This window comes from Dermacentor variabilis, chromosome 6, assembly GCF_050947875.1.
Source record: "Dermacentor variabilis isolate Ectoservices chromosome 6, ASM5094787v1, whole genome shotgun sequence".
Classification (NCBI taxonomy): Eukaryota; Metazoa; Arthropoda; class Arachnida; order Ixodida; family Ixodidae; genus Dermacentor; species Dermacentor variabilis.
The window spans coordinates 113,785,275-113,803,832 of record NC_134573.1 but is presented as its reverse complement, the minus strand read 5'-3'; the positions used below and the strand labels follow the sequence as shown (position 1 = coordinate 113,803,832).

At 47.5% G+C, this 18,558-nt stretch overlaps 1 protein-coding gene across 2 annotated transcripts in view; it reads left to right on the top strand.

The window, feature by feature from the left end:
- The window catches only part of LOC142585057 (uncharacterized), a 210,338-nt gene that overhangs the window by 108,244 nt on the left and 83,536 nt on the right, over positions 1 to 18,558 (top strand). For both annotated transcript variants that reach the window (XM_075695516.1, XM_075695515.1), the window contains exon 5: positions 15,205 to 15,310. In XM_075695516.1, the coding sequence (XP_075551631.1) occupies positions 15,205 to 15,310 (106 nt within the window). The remainder of the gene's footprint in view (positions 1 to 15,204; positions 15,311 to 18,558) is intronic.

Sequence of the window (18,558 nt, the reverse complement as noted above, 5' to 3'; positions counted from 1 at the left end):
AGGTGTCCTGTAACTGTCCTGTTATCGTCATTCTGTGGCGCTTTGGCGGGCACGGTGCCACACGAAGTCAGTGGAAAACAAGGAACGCAGGACAAGTGAAGCGAAAAACTGACACCTGGTTCGAACGAAACTGCGCTTCGGGCACAGCTCCTTTGTGCTGAAACGAGAAAATCGCTCGTTATCAGCTGTGACGTCACTCAAGCAGACTTGCAGGTCACTTGTTCAAAAGCCGCCCTTTAAGCAATGCGCACTGGAGCTAATTGATGTATCGGACAGAAAGCCTGGAAAAACCAGCTCCCGGATCCATTGTTCTTATACGGCTGGGTGTCGAATACAATGCTGGAATAACAGTGTAGTTCAGTTAAGGGCAATGTCTTCAAGGAACAGAAACGAACGATGAGTGTAGAAAAGAAATGAAGATAAATCTTAAGTGAAGACCAACTTCCGATGACACAGTAACACAAAAGCTACGTGAAAAATAAACGGCTAACGCACTTCAGAAAAATCGGTACAGGAACGATAGTGATGCATTCTCGTTTCATGCCGATGGTCAGAAAAAGTTTTCACACTGCACACAAAACCACCATTCCTATGCCTCAACCAAGCACCGACGTAATTCGGATCGGTAACGGGGCTGTGCAAGGACGTCGTGCGATATCTAAGCCGTCTATATAAGCTCGGCGCTCAGAACTCTGGAAAGAAGCGAGAACTACACAATACAAGCTCATGGAAGATGATGGCGTTCCTTACTTCTACGCGATAGCCGCAAAATTTTCAATTATAGAAAGGCTCGACAAAATGGCGAAGCTTTTGCGTATAATTGGTTTCGCTTACATCTTACAGTTTCATGTTCAATCAAGTAAATATTTCACGAGCTCAGTGACAGATTAGGCTCTATGAGCGCATGGCATACCTGTCAAGTGCCGTACGTAGGTGGCTTTTGGTGCGCAACGCTTGAAATATAGCGACCGTTAAAATGACAGAAAATAAATGCAGGGATGAAAGATGAGGACGAGCTTATTCAAGGCATCCGGTCGCACAACCTTTGTAATTGAGGCGATGCAAATTAGAGGTGGAGAATTCGACAAAGAAAAGAAGAAACATCTTCCACTAATTAATGAGCTAGACCAAATAAATGATAGAGAACGAGCGAGACAATTTTTCATGCCAGCAATCACGGAGGGGCGCGGCCTCCCTTCACCTATCAGATGACCGAGATCCCCTGGATCTCAGCGGCTGCCTCGGCTACCTGGACGGCCCTGACCTGGTCTCGCTGGTCTCAGCTGAGCAGCAGGGTCGCCCGCTGCAGCCGATTTTGAATGTTGCGACCCTCGAAAGGAGCCGCCTGCGAGCATGCCCATAAAATATGTAACAGGTCCGCCCTACCCTGATAAAGTTTGCATTGATCATTGTGTTGCCCAAGATAGAATCTGCTGTAGGCCGCCGGGTTAGAATAAATGCTTGTTTGCAGGAGGTGCCAAGCTACCGCCTGTTTCTTGGTTAGCTCGGTATGAGCTGGTAGCTACCGATCCCTTCCGAGTAAATAGCAATCGGCGATTTCTTTGTAGCAGACCATGCGGTCTCCTCTGGTTCCCGGCTGGGCTGGCTCACTTCCTCGGTGAGTAAGTCCTCGAACTACGTTGTGAGCCGCCTCGTTGCCGTGGAGAAAAGAGTGCGCGGTCGCCCAAATAATTTGAATCGCCGCGCGGCGATGGTCGGTGTTGTTATTTAGATTTTTGAGTGCCTCTTGTGAGATGCGTCCTTTCGCGAAATTATGAACTGCGATCTTTGAGTCACTTATGATAATGCTGGCTTTGGTGGAGGCCACCACTAATGATATTGCTGTTTCCTCCGCGACTTCGGGGTTGTCCGCTTTTGAAGTTCAGCTCACGAGAGGTTCTACATCCGGGTCTACCGCTACAACGGCCATCCATTTGCGTTCTCTACTTGCCGCGGCCTCTACGTAGGCCACCCGCTCTAGGCCATGGTATTTGCGCTCAATGTGGCGCGGCCTCGCCTCCCGTCGCGCCTTGTGTCGCTCCTGCAGGAGAATATAGGGCCGGCAAAATTATCGGGGTACGAATCCTACGGAGCCTCTGACGAGACAGCACTAGTTGCAACCCTAATCAAAAGAAAGCTGGCGGTGATGCAGCACGAAACCGCGCTATCAAACGTACAGCATGTCCTCTTAGAAATCATATCGCCACGCAAGAACGATGGCAGCCCCTTTGACCTAAATATCTACAGCTCTGTAAGACAGAGAAGTAGGTTCGGGCCCCTGTTTGGCAATGCCCTAAACATAGCCAAGCGAAACATGGTGGTGGTAGTTGGCGACCTTAACGCACTTGACTCCGCGTGTGGCTATCGCAGAGTAACCGTCAAAGGGCGGAATCTCTGCATAGACGCACAGCAGGAGGGACTGACACTCATTACAGATACTCAACAACCCACACTCATGGGTAACAACGTGAGCGTGGAAACCGCACGCGACCTTACGTTCACAAAGTATACACAGGACCCGAAGTGGGCGGAGACACAAAAGATCTCGGCAGCGCCCACTTCAATGTAGCCGCAACAATATACGCGGGACCCACAAAAGTGAAGGGGAGGTGATGGATGATGGTGGATTGGGACATATTCAGACAGGCGCAGGCACACAACACAATGGCAGACTTCGCTAGCGCAGAAATTATTACATGACATTGATAAATGGGCACAACATACACACAATGCTCTAAAGCATGCTATTTGAGATATTCCCGAAGTAGCATTGCTCGAATTCGCCGACGGCAAACTCCTCCGCCTGTGGGAGGCGCGCAGAAGCCTACAGAGACATTGGAGGTGCCAGAAGTTGAATCGGGCCCTGCGGAGGCGAATAGCACGCTCAGACAGGGAGAGTGAGGATCACGCAAACGGCTTAGCCCGATAGCAATGGGAGTCCACATGCGACAGCATGGAGGGTCAACTCGGGCAGGGCAAAACGTGAACATCATCCGATGTTTCTTAGGCCCCGAGGGCAGCAAGCCTACACAGAGACAAGAGTCTCAACAAGGTCACCAACACTCACGCGGGAACCGACGGCGAACTCATTCGCGACATACAGAACAGATACATAAATGCTACGGAAACTCCATCACAATTCGAAGGACTCAAGTCGGAAAAAGAGCAGTGGTTTCCATTAAAAGTGACTCAGGCAGAAATTATTGGTAAATCAGTTCTGTTTAATTTCGGAAGGTTTAATGAAATGGCATATGCGACTCTGTATAGGTGCACGCAAGATGACAATCGGAGGACAAGGTGGGTTCTACAAACAAGGCCGCTATACGTATAACTACGTTAAACAGTTAATGAAATCAAAGGGAAGCTTTCCGTCACTGCTGTATTTTCCTGTTATAAGCCAGTTCGGAACGCCGGGGACTCGTAGCTGTGCGAGAAAATTCGCCGATGTGGGCTATTCGCGCATGGTGCGCGAGATTGTCGCACAAGCCATTCAGCACGTTTTGTACAGCGTGTTTCTGTGTCCGCTCAGAAGTAAATGAGGACGCAGTTACTTCGTCGAAGCACTTGTAACTGAAATTTTCTAGGTGTTTCTGCGGTGTGTATACTAATAAACAACCGCTGAAACTCTGGCGAGGTAAATATGAGGACGTACAAAATGTACGCAATGAAGAAAAAAATCACAGCTCACCGGCAATAATAGACTAAGATTTCATTTTTTTTTAGCGCCAACTCCGGTCGATAGCCAAGAATTAACGTAGCCGGACGGTACAATATTTTACATTATACTAAATGAATCTCAATGAAAGACTGTTTTAGAGAGCAGAAGGTCTGTTGTAAAAAAGCAAGGGGTTCTGAACTGAGAAAGGCATAACAGTGTCAAAATACTGGTCTCTTCGCGATATTCTCGGCATGCGGCAAAAGTTATGTTGCACAGAGGAGGTGCCACAGGAGCGACCGCGCTGTGGTACGTCCAGTTATTAAAGGAATAAAGATAGTAAGCTTACAGGTGTACATGTCACTGCTTTCAGATGCGAACCATGACTTCAGGCATTGCGGATGTCAGACAACGGCTAGAATACCGCAGCGACTTAAAGCATCAGGGGTGATCATTTCATTAAACGGAAACGCAGCGCAAACGTTCCTGGCGGCTCTATCTTGCTGTGTCATTCTGGAGTGCGCTAATGAAGTGAATCGCTGGTTTGATGCTTATGTGCCTGCTATTGCGAATCTTTTTATGAGGAATAAAGCTCGAAAAGAAAACCCGTCAAGCTTGCGCGGCGGTTACTATACATTTTGGATTTGTTTCAGGGAGGATAAAAAGTCGTTCCGGTTAGCCCTCGTCTGTCTCTTTCTGCATGTTAAGCGATCCTTTGGCTCGTGGTAGACTAAACGTGAAAGGAGCACCAGCTAAGGCAACTGCACGGTCTATTTCATACTGTTAGCAATTCATTGGCACCATTCACAAATGTCGATCCGAAAGCTTCATAAATAAACCTCATAGATCGATCATGGTGGACCCCGCTTTTTTCGAGGGCGATACACGGTACACTCCCTATAGTTCGGTACTGAACTGACAAATTGCATTTGCGCAGAAGGGTCGCCCTCATCTCCGGCACCATAGAAGTTCGATGCCTGTAACGCCACTGCCGGTGTTCCTTATCGTGGAACACCTGGAATCTGACGTGACGCTGTGTGCGCTGCACAACAGCAGTTGCCTCGCGTATTGAGTCGCGCCCTGTTGCCTAATGCGCTTGGCTAGAACACCATGCGAGGAACTCAATCACGGCGCTAAATATGCTTATCACTTCCAATGCTTGGCTTTCGCCCGAAATTGTTACAAGTTTCTGTTTCTTTTTTGCTGCGACAGCAGTTTCAAAAACCACATTGTTTGCCTCATAAGCCCGTCCCTGTAGCTATATACCACGAAGAAAAACAGATCCTCGGCCACCATGACTGTCAGCTGTGAGAATCGAACTCCTTCCATTGTCAAGCACAGCTACCGTACCAAGAAAGACGTAACGAAGGGTAACAAACGTTTAGAGGAAATCCACAGGACGGGTGCTGGACATCAGCCGCTTTTACTACACAAGTGATTAGTTTCATGAAAGGCTAAAAGTGGTAGCGATCTACCAGAAATACCGGCGCCCTACCTGTGTATGTGTATTTCTGTTTTTTTTCCTCTTTCTTGGCGCTGAAAGTATGTTTCCTAATGCCAGTAACCATCTTGTCCAGCCACTTCGCCGTTATTATACGTGGTGTCCCTGTTTAACATTAGCCAGAGCTTTAAAATATGCGAATGCCGCGCACTTGGACAGAACCAAGGTAACGTTGTTTGCGGTCGCTTGGAGATACTCAAACTTCATTTCTTTCATTCAGCATAATTAGATAATTAGTCTTAATTAATTACTCAGCTTATCAAATATTATGATTAGATGAAAAGTGTCAATGAAAAAATTGTAGAGCGACATGAAAATCTCCCGATACAGCTTTCTGTTGCACAATACGTGCTACATAAAGGTTTTTTTTTTCGAGCGTGAAAGACGCCCGCAGATGCACGCAAAATTGTCGCTCGAGCCACTTTGCGTGCATATGTGGGCCTCTTGCATACATGTGTTATACATAAATGTGTTATAAAGCTTTTGTTAAGTATGGTACCAATAGCATATTTGATGTTGCTAAGTTAAATGCAAACACAAGTGTTCGTTCAACCAGGCACAAAGAAATGTGGACTGTACCCACCCCTAGAACTCCTTATGATGAACAATCTTTGTCCTACAAGCTACCTTCCCTTTTGAACCTACTAAACGATGGAGCTACTAAACCTACTAAACGATGTATGTATGTATGTATGTATGTATGTATGTATGTATGTATGTATGTATGTATGTATGTATGTATGTATGTATGTATGTATGTATGTATGTATGTATGTATGTATGTATGTATGTATGTATGTATGTATGTATGTATGTATGTATGTATGTATGTATGTATGTATGTATGTATGTATGTGTGTGTGTATGTGTGTGTGTGTGTGTGTGTGTGTGTGTGTGTGTGTGTGTGTGTGTGTGTGTGTGTGTGTGTGTGTGTGTGTGTGTGTGTGTGTGTGTGTGTGTGTGTGTGTGTGTGTGTGTGTGTGTGTGTGTGTGTGTGTGTGTGTGTGTGTGTGTGTGTGTGTGTGCATGTATGTATGCATGTATGCATGTATTCATGTATCTATGTATGTATGTATTATGCGCGTGCGTTCGTAGTACGTTCATAGACGCAACATAAAAATATATTAGAAGGAACGACGGAAGAGATCTTTCAGGCTATTTACTTTTGCCGTAAAGAAAGCCTAGGTTAGCACGAACAGTTAGCGAGAAGACAATGGTCAGAACAGTCTGCGAATGCAAGTTATAGCAAAGCTTTTTTCCTAATCTGTAGCCATGATTTAAAGTGTTTCTATACAGTATAAGGCAGTAATGTCCGCAGCTATCTAGACTAGTATCTCATGAAGCGCCATTTTTCACAACCATTGCACTGCTGCGAACGCCCACAGGTGTATTTACTAAACAGGGAAGTGCTTTGCGTACATCACTAGTTTGTTCTACGCAGAAATCGTGCCCACAGCACCGCCTTGGTGGGTCCACTATAGGAGATGTATCTTTTACATATTTTCGCGCACTACCTTGTATATTGCGATATCAATATCAATGTTGCATGCAGTGTAAAAGAAGGAAGACCTTATGTTTGTATTCACAATATACAGACAGATAAATACCTGCGGCCAACCGAGGGAGGCTTATGTGTTCTCACGTACTTTGCTGCACACATAGTGTTGACTTTGCGATAACATTGTCTTTTTCATTATGTTGTAATTTGCCTGCATGAACCTAGTGCCCTAGCTGCACGGCTGCACCAGCCTGAGTAACTGATCTCAGTTATGGCAATTTTGCGCCATTTACGACCATGATCGGTAGCTCTGTAAACAATTGTATCAGATATTTCAAGATGACCTCGATGGCGTCATAAAGGTATACTAACGAGTGAATATTAGTTCAGGCATATTACTGCTATTATTAGCATGTGTTGAATAATGAATGAGAAATACTAATTTCTTCGCCCCCGAAATTTGTCGACGAGAACATTTTACGCATATTAGACTTGTGACGTGACAAATTGAGAGCACCATACAGAACATAAGCCGAAGTCATCAACGAGACGTTGCTGCGAAAAATTAGTCCATAGTAGCGCTATTCTCTGTTGTAGTCGCTTTTCTGACAACGTCAGTGGGAGCGCCATCTGGGAAGCACGAGGACAAGGAAACGGTTGCGAAAACGAGACAGCTAACTATTTTCGGTATCTGATTTTTTTAGACGCCGCACGCCGTCACTGGGTAAAATGGGTACCGTATTAACGCAAATCTAGGCCGGCCTAGAATCTAGTTCGTCCTCCCAAATTATAAAGGTCAGAGACAAAAATCTGTCCTCGAATGCAAGCTGATCCACGTAATAGTAAACGACAATACTAACAAAAGGCAAATTACATTTATTATCAATGTACAGCACAGCCAGGCATATGACCCGGCTCACTGTAAGCAGCACTGTACTGAAACCACGCGCTCAGTGCCAGCATTTTGTTGGACGTGAACTTAAAAAAAGAACGATTAATGTGGCCACACTACACGCATTCAACGACGTCTAAATGACGTACCATTACGGCGAGCTGCAGTACTGTGTGGCTGGAGCAGCGGATACTAATGGGTTGAGTTAGCGGCGTGATTTTTTTCTAGTTCTGATGACTCGCGAAGGAATCGTCGAAGGTACGACGACTTAGAAGCATTGGAACTCCATGTTATGAAAAAATAAAAATAAAACAAAACATTAAAAAAAAACAATCGGTCAGAAAAGTGGGAGAACGCGTAGTACAGGATGTCGCACCTTTCGCACCGTACATTTTGCAATTTTCGAATCACGAGAAAAATATTTATTTTGCCATAAGGACATGGCAAAAAACATGTTGATGGCTGCTTTTACATCACGTCATATTGAGCTAAGGCAATCACTTGGATAGCGGCATAAGATTGTTGGGATACTATCGGATGAGCTTATGGAATAGTATATGAAAGTGCTCAGGTGATTGAAATGCAATGCCCTGATTGCATGGCCACAGCTACTTCTCCCGCCGCCGGATAGGTCAGGATGATAGCCGCAGGGGACTAGCTGCAGTCACAATGCGCCACGAAGGCTCTCGCCTTGATCATGTACGACAAATAATCATCTCGACGGGCCCAGCTTTAAGCGGTGGCGTAGAAAGCGCCGGAAGCCATGCGCTGCGAGTCACGTATGCCTACCACTGAGCCCTGTACGTGTACAACATGAAGTTGTCGATATCTTGTTCAACCAAGGCTTGTCGAGTTCCGGGACATTCTTTCCACCTTTAACGAGGTAACTAAGCACTACTGCCTTAGCAGAAGAATCTAGTCTCCCCCCCCCCCCGCGATGAACTAGAGAGACTACAAGCTATCACACTGCGAATGCTTCAGGCAGGATCGTATCCAAACTTGACTTCGCATCCAAACCCACCGCTTCATCACCTGCCTGAAAAGGGGGCATCGGAGCCTCTCGGGACCATCAATGAAGTTCCTTGTCTGCCTGTCTGTCTGTCTGGCTCCTCCTCCTCCAAAAAAGTATTGCTTGGATGTTGCATCCATGCCTTCGATTATGTAGCCTATGCATGTCTCCTCGCGGCGGACGCCATTCTAAGTTGACTCTATCAGCCATCTTTTCTTTTTTTCTCTCAATCTTGTCACGTCTGTTCCCGTTCAGAACCGAACACCCAGACGAGACACTGCAGAAACAGTGCAGTGAAAGTTCACTCTGTACGCTTAAGGCGTGTACAGTTATCAGAGCATTTCGATTCGAGTTCTCACAGCGCATAGGGGCACCCACCACACCCCTGACGCTATCACACCCCCTGCCTTCTGACGACAATCTCTGTCCTACAGAGCAAGTTCATTTGTATTCTTCCCACACGCGTAACCCTGATGCACTCGTACCAGCCGTTGTCATACTTATACTCCCAAGAATGGGCTCTTGACACGAAGTTTAGATAGGCTCGGTTACAGTAAACCATACCTCCAAAGCGTGACACAACAGAAGACGCACTTATGTTTGTAGCCATCTCTGAGCGCTCCTCATTCTTAATTACCGCTGACCCTCACAAAAGGAAAAAGCCTCATTTGTGCGGCGATTCCCTGTTTTCAACCTCTCCAGCACGTTTTTTTCTTCTTTTATTCCCCCTCCCCCACCCGTTCCTATATGTCCTCCCTGTGAAAACATTTCTCGGCCAGAGAGATGCGTTTTGCGCCTTTATTTATTTAACTCTGCGGTAGCCCCGTTCGTTAGCCTTGCACGTCAGCTTAGTTCAGCTGCCTTTACGTGGTAGAGCAGACGATTACTACGATCCAGTTGCATAAATTTGGCCGCACGGCGAGCTCCTTGTGAAAATGTCGGCATAGAAAAATGGTGCTTGCTACCAGCTTTGTGGTAACAGCGAGAGGGCCCAACCAAGTATGGCACGTCGCTTCGCTCACGCTAACACTCTGTTTCTTGTAATTCTGACAGGGCATGATTATTCACCAACCGTAGCCGTTAGACGCGTGACGCCTCCCGCAACACGCCAAGTTTGAGCTCTTTGCCACCGGTCTGGGCCGCGAGCGAACACGAAACCTGCTAACGAGATGCGCTCAATTAAGAGTCGCTTGTTCCGGAGACGACGTTGTTATTGGCTCGTGCAGCTGTCAATTCCTCTGCTCCATCAACCACGTGGCTGTACTAGTTCCAGGCAGGTGCCTCAACATTCGCCAGCTCAACGCTAAGAGAGCGTGCTACAAGTGTAACGAGGTTGAGAAAGACACGCAGTCTTTGGAACTGACTGCACCTTTGCTGCTCACTACAATTTGACTATGAAACTTAATGACCTACAAGAGATTGTCAGGTTGGTGAGAGAAAGGACTCACTATCACAAAATTTTAGGTAAGAAGAATTACAAAAAGAGGAAAAGTGGCTTAATAAAGGACAAATATTTGCCATTTCAGCTCTACAGGAAACCACTGTCTAAATTTCGTGTGCTAAGAGCGGCTCCTTAACACGTAGCACAGCGTGAAGAAGTTACCCTAACATAACCTAGCCTTCAAAACTGGCTTGTAGCTTCTCGCAATATGTGGGACAACATGAATACAGCCAAATAAATTCGTTCATCTTAGCGCAGGCATACAGTATCATGCACTGCAGTTTTGGCATATAAGGCAGAGAAACGCACACACACACACACACAAAGAAAGAAACCACGAAAAAAACTACAGAAATCCCAGTTCGCGGAGCATGACATGACATGACAAGAACTTTATTTGAGTCCTGAGAGACTGAGATCTTGGGGGGCTAAAACCGAAGGCTCCCGATGATCAAGTCGGTGGCGCCACCCACGATGGGACCGAAAGATGAAGTTCCGCCGCAATGTCGTGGGCCCTCTGGAAAGCCTGGAGTTGCATGTGGAGATTGCTGCTCTTGAAAGATTCCTGCCAGTGTTCTTTCGTGATGGGTGGAGAGGCGTTAAGGGCTGGGCACAGCCAGAGCATTTGTTCAAAACAGCATGAGTCATGACCACATGTGGGGCACGACTGTGAGTGGGCAGGATGTATCCTGTTAAGAGACCGAGGAGTGGGATACGAACGGGTTTGCAGAAGTCTGAACGTGAAGTTTGTTCAATTTAGGGTGAGGGGGTGGAAATGTCCTCCTGCTCAGTCGATAATGGGAAACAATTTCATGGAAAGTACGTAATAGATCTTTGTGGGCGTTGACCTCGTTATAAGCCTGGCTACCCGCGACAGCGCGGTACGTGAAATAACGCGCTCTCCGGCGGGCCTGCTCATTAGGATTACATCCAAGCGGGTTGACTGAGCTATCTAGACGGGCTGGGAACCACGAGATGTGGTATCCTCCTTCGCTGCTCTCCCTAGTCCTTTGAAGTGCTTTAAGCAAAATACTGTTCGCCTGTTCAGATACAAGAGCGGACGAGAAGGATCTAACCGCCGTGCGCGAGTCCGAGAAGATGATAGCGGGAACTTTTGAGCTGTGAAACGCCAGAGCCATCGCCGCTTCCTCCGCCACATGGGCAAACTTCGTATAAACAGAGGCTGCATTGACCAGGTTGCCTGCCGCGTCTACCACCTTGACAGCGAACTTATCCCCACTGTCATATCTGGCAGCATCGACACAGAGGGGATCTAGTTTCTGCTGATTTATTTTTTAAGGATGGACTTGGCTCTCGCTAATCTCCTACCCTCGTTAGGCACTGGGCGGATGTTTCGCGGAACGGGCTCAACCCTGATGCGAGTTCTGGTTTCCTGGGTCAAGCTAACTTTGGTCGCCGGCTCATGTCTTGGTTGGATTCCCGCTTCTTCTAAAATCTTGATCCCTGGCTTAGTGGATGAAAGTCTCATTATTTGACCCGCTGTGTGAGCTATTAGCTCATCGATGGTGTTATGGAGTCCTACCTCCAGCAGCTTCTCAGCGCTTGTGGACTGCGGAAGACCGAGCACGCGTTTGAGGCCGGTTCTTATTAGGGAGTCCAGCTTGGCCTTTTCCGCTTTACCCCAATTAAGGTATGGCGCGATGTAGATAACATGACTGAGGAAGAATGCTTGATAAGCTCTGAGCAAATTGTCCTCTTTGAGACCACCTCTTCGATTTGAGACGCGGGCTACAAGTCTTAGGACATTACTAGCCTGTCCAGTGAGCCTGTTGAGGGCCGTTGAGTTACAGCCCTTGGCATCAATGAGGAGACCTAGAATTTTGACGGAGTCCATCCTCGGTATGGGATGCCCATTTTTAGCTCGAATTTCTACCGGCAGAGTTTCCAGAGGCGCAAGGTTTCTGACCCCCTGTCTGGACTGGCGGTATAACAATAGCTCTGATTTAGCGGGGGAGAGTTCAAGGCCCGTGTTTGAAAGAAAGTCTTCAGTAGCCTCCAACGCGCTTTGTAACGAGTGTTCGAGCATAGCTAGCGATCCGCCCGGCGCCCAGATTGTGATATCATCCGCATAAATGGCCTGACCAACGTTTGGGATTGCAGCGAGGCGAGTGGAGCGCTGTGCATGGCTATATTAAATAATAGTGGGGGCAGGACCGAGCCCTACGGGGTGCCGCAGGGGCCTAGTTCGTAGGGTCCTCCTGTGACCATGCCTAATCGGAGGTGTGCATTGCGATCCGCGACGAAAGATCTGGTGTAATCATGAAACCGCTGACCCAGGTTGAGAGACGAAATGTCCGTCAGTATGTGTTTATGCGCGACCCTGTCGAAGGCCTTGGAGAGGTCCAGTGCGAGGATCCCTCTCACGTCGCGAGTAGAGTTACCAAAGATTGCTTTCTTCAGCAAAAGCATAGCGTCCTGTGTGGACAACGGCTGTCTAAAGCCAATTAGGTTGTGTCTAAAGAGCTCCTTGTTTTCAATATGTTCAGTTATCCTGTTATGTATCGCGTGGTCCGCAATCTTGGCGATGCATAATGTAAGGGAAATAGGCCGCAGATTATATATATGCGGGGGTTTTCCTGGTTTGGGTAAGAGTACCACTTTTGCGGTACGCCATTCTATCGGGACCTGCCCACTTTTCCATACCTCATTTATTTTGGCCGTGACTATCTCGATTGCCCTATCATCTAGGTTCCTAAGGAGTTTGTTCATGATTCCATCAGGTCCCGGGGCTGACCTGCCGTTTAGATTGAAGAGAACGTGTCTGATCTCTGACACGGTGAACGGTTCGTCTAGATTAGGTGCCGCGAGTCCCATGTAGTTCACACGCTCTACCGGGCGATCCGCGTCTCTAGCGAGGGGGAGATAAGTATGAGCTAAGTTGTTGGCTATGTCGGTGAGACTGATTGCAATTTGCTTCTTAATGAGCCTATCCGTTGCCAGGTTAAGGGTGTCCTTAGACTGTTTATCGTTGAGGAGATTTTTCAATAAGCTCCACTTGCTACCTTTTCGCATGCACCCGTCCGTTTCGGTAGATGTCTCATCCCATTGCTACCGGGCGAATAGGTTTCAATCTCCTTGTTAAGAAGCGCGATTTTGGATCTTAGTCTACGATTGAGCTTTTGGGTCTTCCACCTGGCTGAAAGGGCAAGTTTGGCATCCAGAAGGTGAGCGAGTCTCGAGCCCATTTTAGGACATTCAAGATCCGTAATGATTTCTTTGGTTGCTCCTTTAACTGCCAAGTTCAGATTCTCTAGCAGATCTGCATACGTCTCGTCTGGCGGGACTGTGTCATTTCTGATTTTTCGAAAAAGGTCCCAGTCCACATACTCATATCTCGCGGGTAGTCTGGGTTTGACACACAACAGAATTTCAAGTATGTAATAGTCACTGCCTAGCCCCTCCTGGAGGTTGTCCCACGCGCCTTCGATACCTCGGAGGATGGTGAGATCGGGGGTCGTATCTCGACTGACCGAATTACCGGATCTGGTGGGGAGCCTTGGGTCTGTGACGAGTATTAAGCCGAGCTCTGCAGCGTTGAAGGCCAAGTTCGTTCCTTTTGCACTTTTGTAACCGTACCCCTATTCCGTATTGGGTGCGTTAAAATCACCTTCGACAACGAGAGGCGCGCTTCTCGCCGCCCTAGGCATGGTGCCTAGTAATGTTTTGAAGTCTCTTTTCCTGTCCGATGGTGCGCTGTACACGTTGAGAATGAAAATGTTAGAACTGATTGTTCTGTTGGGTACGATCTCTATTAACTGGGCCTCGAGGCCCGCTTTGTACGCGCGGACCTCGTGCTCAACGAACGAGATGTTCTTTATGATTAAAGTAGCGATATCTATGCCCTTTTCTCTCCTGTATGCTATCGTGCGGTACCCCGAGAGTGAAATTTCTGCTGTACATAGCGTTTCCTGTAACAATATAACTTGCCGCTTGTCCGCAATAGACCTGATAAGCTGTCCCAATGGGGCCTTGCGCCTTCGGAAACTTCCGCAGTTCCACTGCCAGATTTTCAGATTGTTGCTATTTGTGTTCGCCATTTTGCCTACTGATAATGATGAATTAGCCCTTTAGCCCTACTTTCGGGGTTCAGGTTCGCCTGATTCTGCACTGTCGACACCGTAAGCCTGCCTTTGGCTTGGCTCGTGCAATTCTGCAATGGCCGCAATTTGCTCTGCACCGTGGTAAGACAGTGTTAAGTTTATGTGTTTTATAGGGAGTGTGATGAGGCAACGGTTCGACAATGCCATAAAGAAATGAGTGGTTGCGCCTTACTTTATTTCTTATAGAAACAGGCTAATCTGTTCTCGTACACCATACATGGTATACGCAAGCTTAATATTACGGTGTAAGCGTAGAGGCCGAGATCGGACATTATACGGAGCATTAGCCGGAGATTGACACTGCAAACAATTGATCAGAAAAGAACCCTCGTTAATGTCCCCCGTCTGACTTCAGAGAATTCACACGTTCCCTACTATTTCTGTGGTCTATAATTGGCTTCACTTGCAAACAACCGAACTGCGATGTCTTCAATGTCATTGTGTGGTGAACTGAAATGTCACCTGAAAAAAAAATATTTCTGCGCTTAGGGCTGGGATGGGAGTGTCGTCCAAATATTTTGTAAGCGTATAGCATTATTCTGTAGGCATCGAGGTCCAGTATGGGAATTATAAGGAGCGTTGCCAAGATATTAGTACAGCAGGTTATCGATGCGAAAAGAACACTTATAAACGTCTATGAAACGACTACATAGGATATCAAGCTCCCTCGTACACCTGTACTATTTAGTTGGCATCGGTGTCAAAAAACCCCATTGCGATGTGAGCTACCCGTATTTCATATTAATGCCCACACTTAAACAAACAAGATAAAACAAATTACAGTGCATCGCTTCCATTAGAGACGGACAGCAGGATATGTAACGTGCAGTAACATGTTTATTAATGCTTAGCTATGAAAATTTGCTACATTCGGAGTCATAAATATAGCACGATGATTTGGTAGGCGTGTTTCTGTGTGCCATAAATAGTTCATACTTTCTTTAGGCATTTCGTATTCTACTTTAGGAGTTTTCTCGAAAAAAAAAATCATACCTTCCAGACTGCATATTTGCTCAGCAGTATCAGCGTCAATACATTTCTTTTGAGAACATGGCTTTTTTTTTCTTTGTTCGTTCTTCCATTCCAGATTGGGTCCACCCTGGCTGCCGCTGCTCCAATGGGACGAGCTTCTTTTGCGAGAACACGGGACTGCGGTCGCTGCCATCGACCATTCCACACAATGCTACTAACTTGTAAGAACAGCGGCCTTTCACGTGGTTCTTTAAGTGTGATATAGCCACAGTCCGACATACAAACTGACTATGACATAACACTTGAATAGCACTGTCAAAACCGAATGAAGTGAGCATGTAATGAAGCCAAGGAAAGTACAGGGGAAATAAGTTGGTGCTTTAATTGAAATGTAGCAATGATAAGAAAAAGGAAAATGGAAGTGAAGAAAAGAAAAACTCACCGGCGGGAAACGAACCCGCATCCTCCATACTAAGCGCGCGATGCTCTGCACGCATAAGGTGCAGAGCATCTACGTGTAGTTGGGCTACATCGACGGCTGTTTCCACGTCTACATTCCTAGGTGGGAAATGGAAAGAGGTGCAGGAGAATGAGGGGTGTCGCTTTCTGCAGGCAGACCTATTGCTTTGCAGAAGCTGCCAGCAGTTGCTCATTTTGTGCACGTATATGCACAAAATCTGACCCAGAGAGTGGTAGCCAGCGCTACTCGCGTACATCCGTTTGACTATTGACGTCACGTAGCGGGTGAACTTCAGGAATGGGCAGCCGGAGAGAAAGCCCTCGCATGCTACGGGAAGTCATCCAACTTGCAGCAGTCGAGATCTTCTAAATGGCTAACAAGTCGAACTACAGCGGTCCCATATGACTGCAGCAATGCACACACCAATGCATATACGTTTTTTTATTGGAATGGCTGATAGCGCCGAGTGCAATGCCTGCGGTGTCGAGGAAACTACAGAACATCTACTGTGCTACGGCCCATCTTTTGAAAATGAAAGACTAGATCTCTGGACAGCTCTCAATCAGTACGATAGGAAACCGTTCAACATGAACAAGGTTTTGGGACCATGGCCTCGCATACTGCAGCCACAAAAAGCCACAAAAGCGCTGCTGCGATATTTGAAAGCTACCAGATCGAGTCACCGTCTGTGATCCGGTCTGAGTGACCGAATGATATCCCAAGTGGGCGTTCTCTTTTTTAATCTTTCTGTCCCCTTTTCCCTTTCCCCAGTGTAGGGTAGCCAACCGGGCTCAGCCCTGGTTAACCTCCCTACCTTTCATTTATCGCTTGCTCTCTCTCTCTCTCTCTCTCCCAGTGGTATATTAACACTGAGTATGGCCACGCGGTTTACAGGTTGTGTGACAGTGCCCACACAGGCAGTTTTGTGTTATTTATTCTTCCGTTCCTTTTTCGTCTTTCGTACACATTTATCCATGCCAAATAAGGGTAGCCAACCAGAGATATCCTCTGGTTAACTTCCTTGTCGTTTCTTAGCTTTCATACTTCTCCTTTAATTAAAGGAAGAGGGGTGTAGGGCCTCTGCTAAATGCGTAAGCATTTCTGTGCCTACTCAACGAGAAAGCCCTCCGTCCGCCCGTACGTCGCGTAAAACGATCGCGTTCAAGATATGGTGCGCGGCAGTGAGCGAATTGACATTCGTGCTGCTTCCCACTTCAACGCAAAACAAGCGGCGAGAACACAGCGCACCCGAAGCTATCAGCACTTGGCGCACTCTACCGCTATCGCACGTCACTTTCAAGACGGGGTGCGCGCGCTCGCGCCATGTGCAGCCACAGCCAGAGTACGGTTAATCACGGCTGATAACGGTTCGCATCAAGAGGAGGCTGCGTCATCAACGAAGTCTGCGTACGAGGTCTACGAAACGCGACGCTGTTCGATTACGTCACGTACTACAGCACGCATAGGCCAGTGCTCATGTTTCACGCAGCAGCGGCATTATGCAAACGCACCATCGTCCAACTTGCCGAATTTCTCGCAATCACACCAAACACAGCAGCGTAGGACGACGAAACAGTAGGTGATTAGTAGCAAACGCTTACTCATTATTTAGGTAACTCCCGCCGGATATTCAGCGTGTAATTTTGTTAAAGTTATGATGGGCTGTATTCTAAGTTGGCCGGTAGCAGGATAAGTGAGAGAGGGAGAGGCAGGGAGGCTGGTGGATGGTAGTAGCAGGCTCATGTGCCTATATATATTACCGGCTGTACAACTTCGAACATTTAGCCTGTAGGCAGCTGCACATGTGGACGTCAAATAAAAGTTTATTTGGAAAGTCTATAAGCCAACGTGCTAGGAAAAACACACGGCGCTCGTCTCCACTCCACTAGGCGCACGATGGAGTACCACAGTTGGTTCGTTGGCTTAACCAGCACTGCGCAGGCACGACTGCAGTGCTTCGATCAATGAAGGGATTCATTTCCAGACTTGTGCGAGAGGCCAGGCAGTACACAACCAAGACGGCGGCGTAGGGCTGGAAGTCGCGGCCCGCGGGGAAATCTCGTGGGAAATCCGCTCAGATACATGAGGGTACAGCGAGCGATGTTCGCTTCGGATGAGCGTCACCTTTCTCAACGGTGCGCATGACAAAGTGGGCTTCAACCTCCATCAGCCAAGACGGCTGAGGGCAAATATACCCGACAAAAGCACCCTGGCACCTCGGATGCTATAGTGAGACAGATGCCGAGGCGAGGCCGTGAGCAGCCCGTTCCTCGGGCACTGTTCGCGTACGCGGGGCACAGTGCAACGTGAGCTGCGGACAGTGTAGGCTTAGCGTCGCGCCGCCCCCGGCGGCCACGCGGCGTACACACCAGCAGACATAAAACCAAAATGGCGCTTTCCCGTCGACAGTACAGCGCCAATGGCCCAAATCGTGCTCGACCGGAAACCTGGGCCCGAGGCTTCTTCATAGTCGCTATATCAGCACGAAACATGGCTAATAAGTGATAATGGCACGGCGCATTGGGAGGCTACGGATTAGCTTTTTTTTGTTGTTGTTGTTGACTGCCTGGCGCTTTCTATAACGCGCAACCAATGTACGGTGCATGAGCATTTTCGCATTCCGTTCCTTACGAAATGCAGCCGCCACGGTCGGGATCGAACGTGCGACCTCGTGCTCAGTAGCGCAACGCCATTACCACTAATGACGCGGGCATGACACGTGATTACAGTGCCAGCAAAGACGAAAGACAAAAACGAGATGGACAAGGTGGGCCTTACGCTGGACAGGTGCCAGTGCATGCCCCGTTTGTATGGGGTAATTCGGCTACCTTATAGCTGTATTGATGCTTCTTAATGCAGGTAACTGATCTGCCCAGCTTTAAGCGATAGTTACAGTTAACTGCAACTGAAGCACTGGTGTTCTCGCGGTACGTTGCTCCGTGTAGATAAATGTCTGCTTTTCGCGATCACAATTTTACCAATACGTACATTATATATATATATATATAT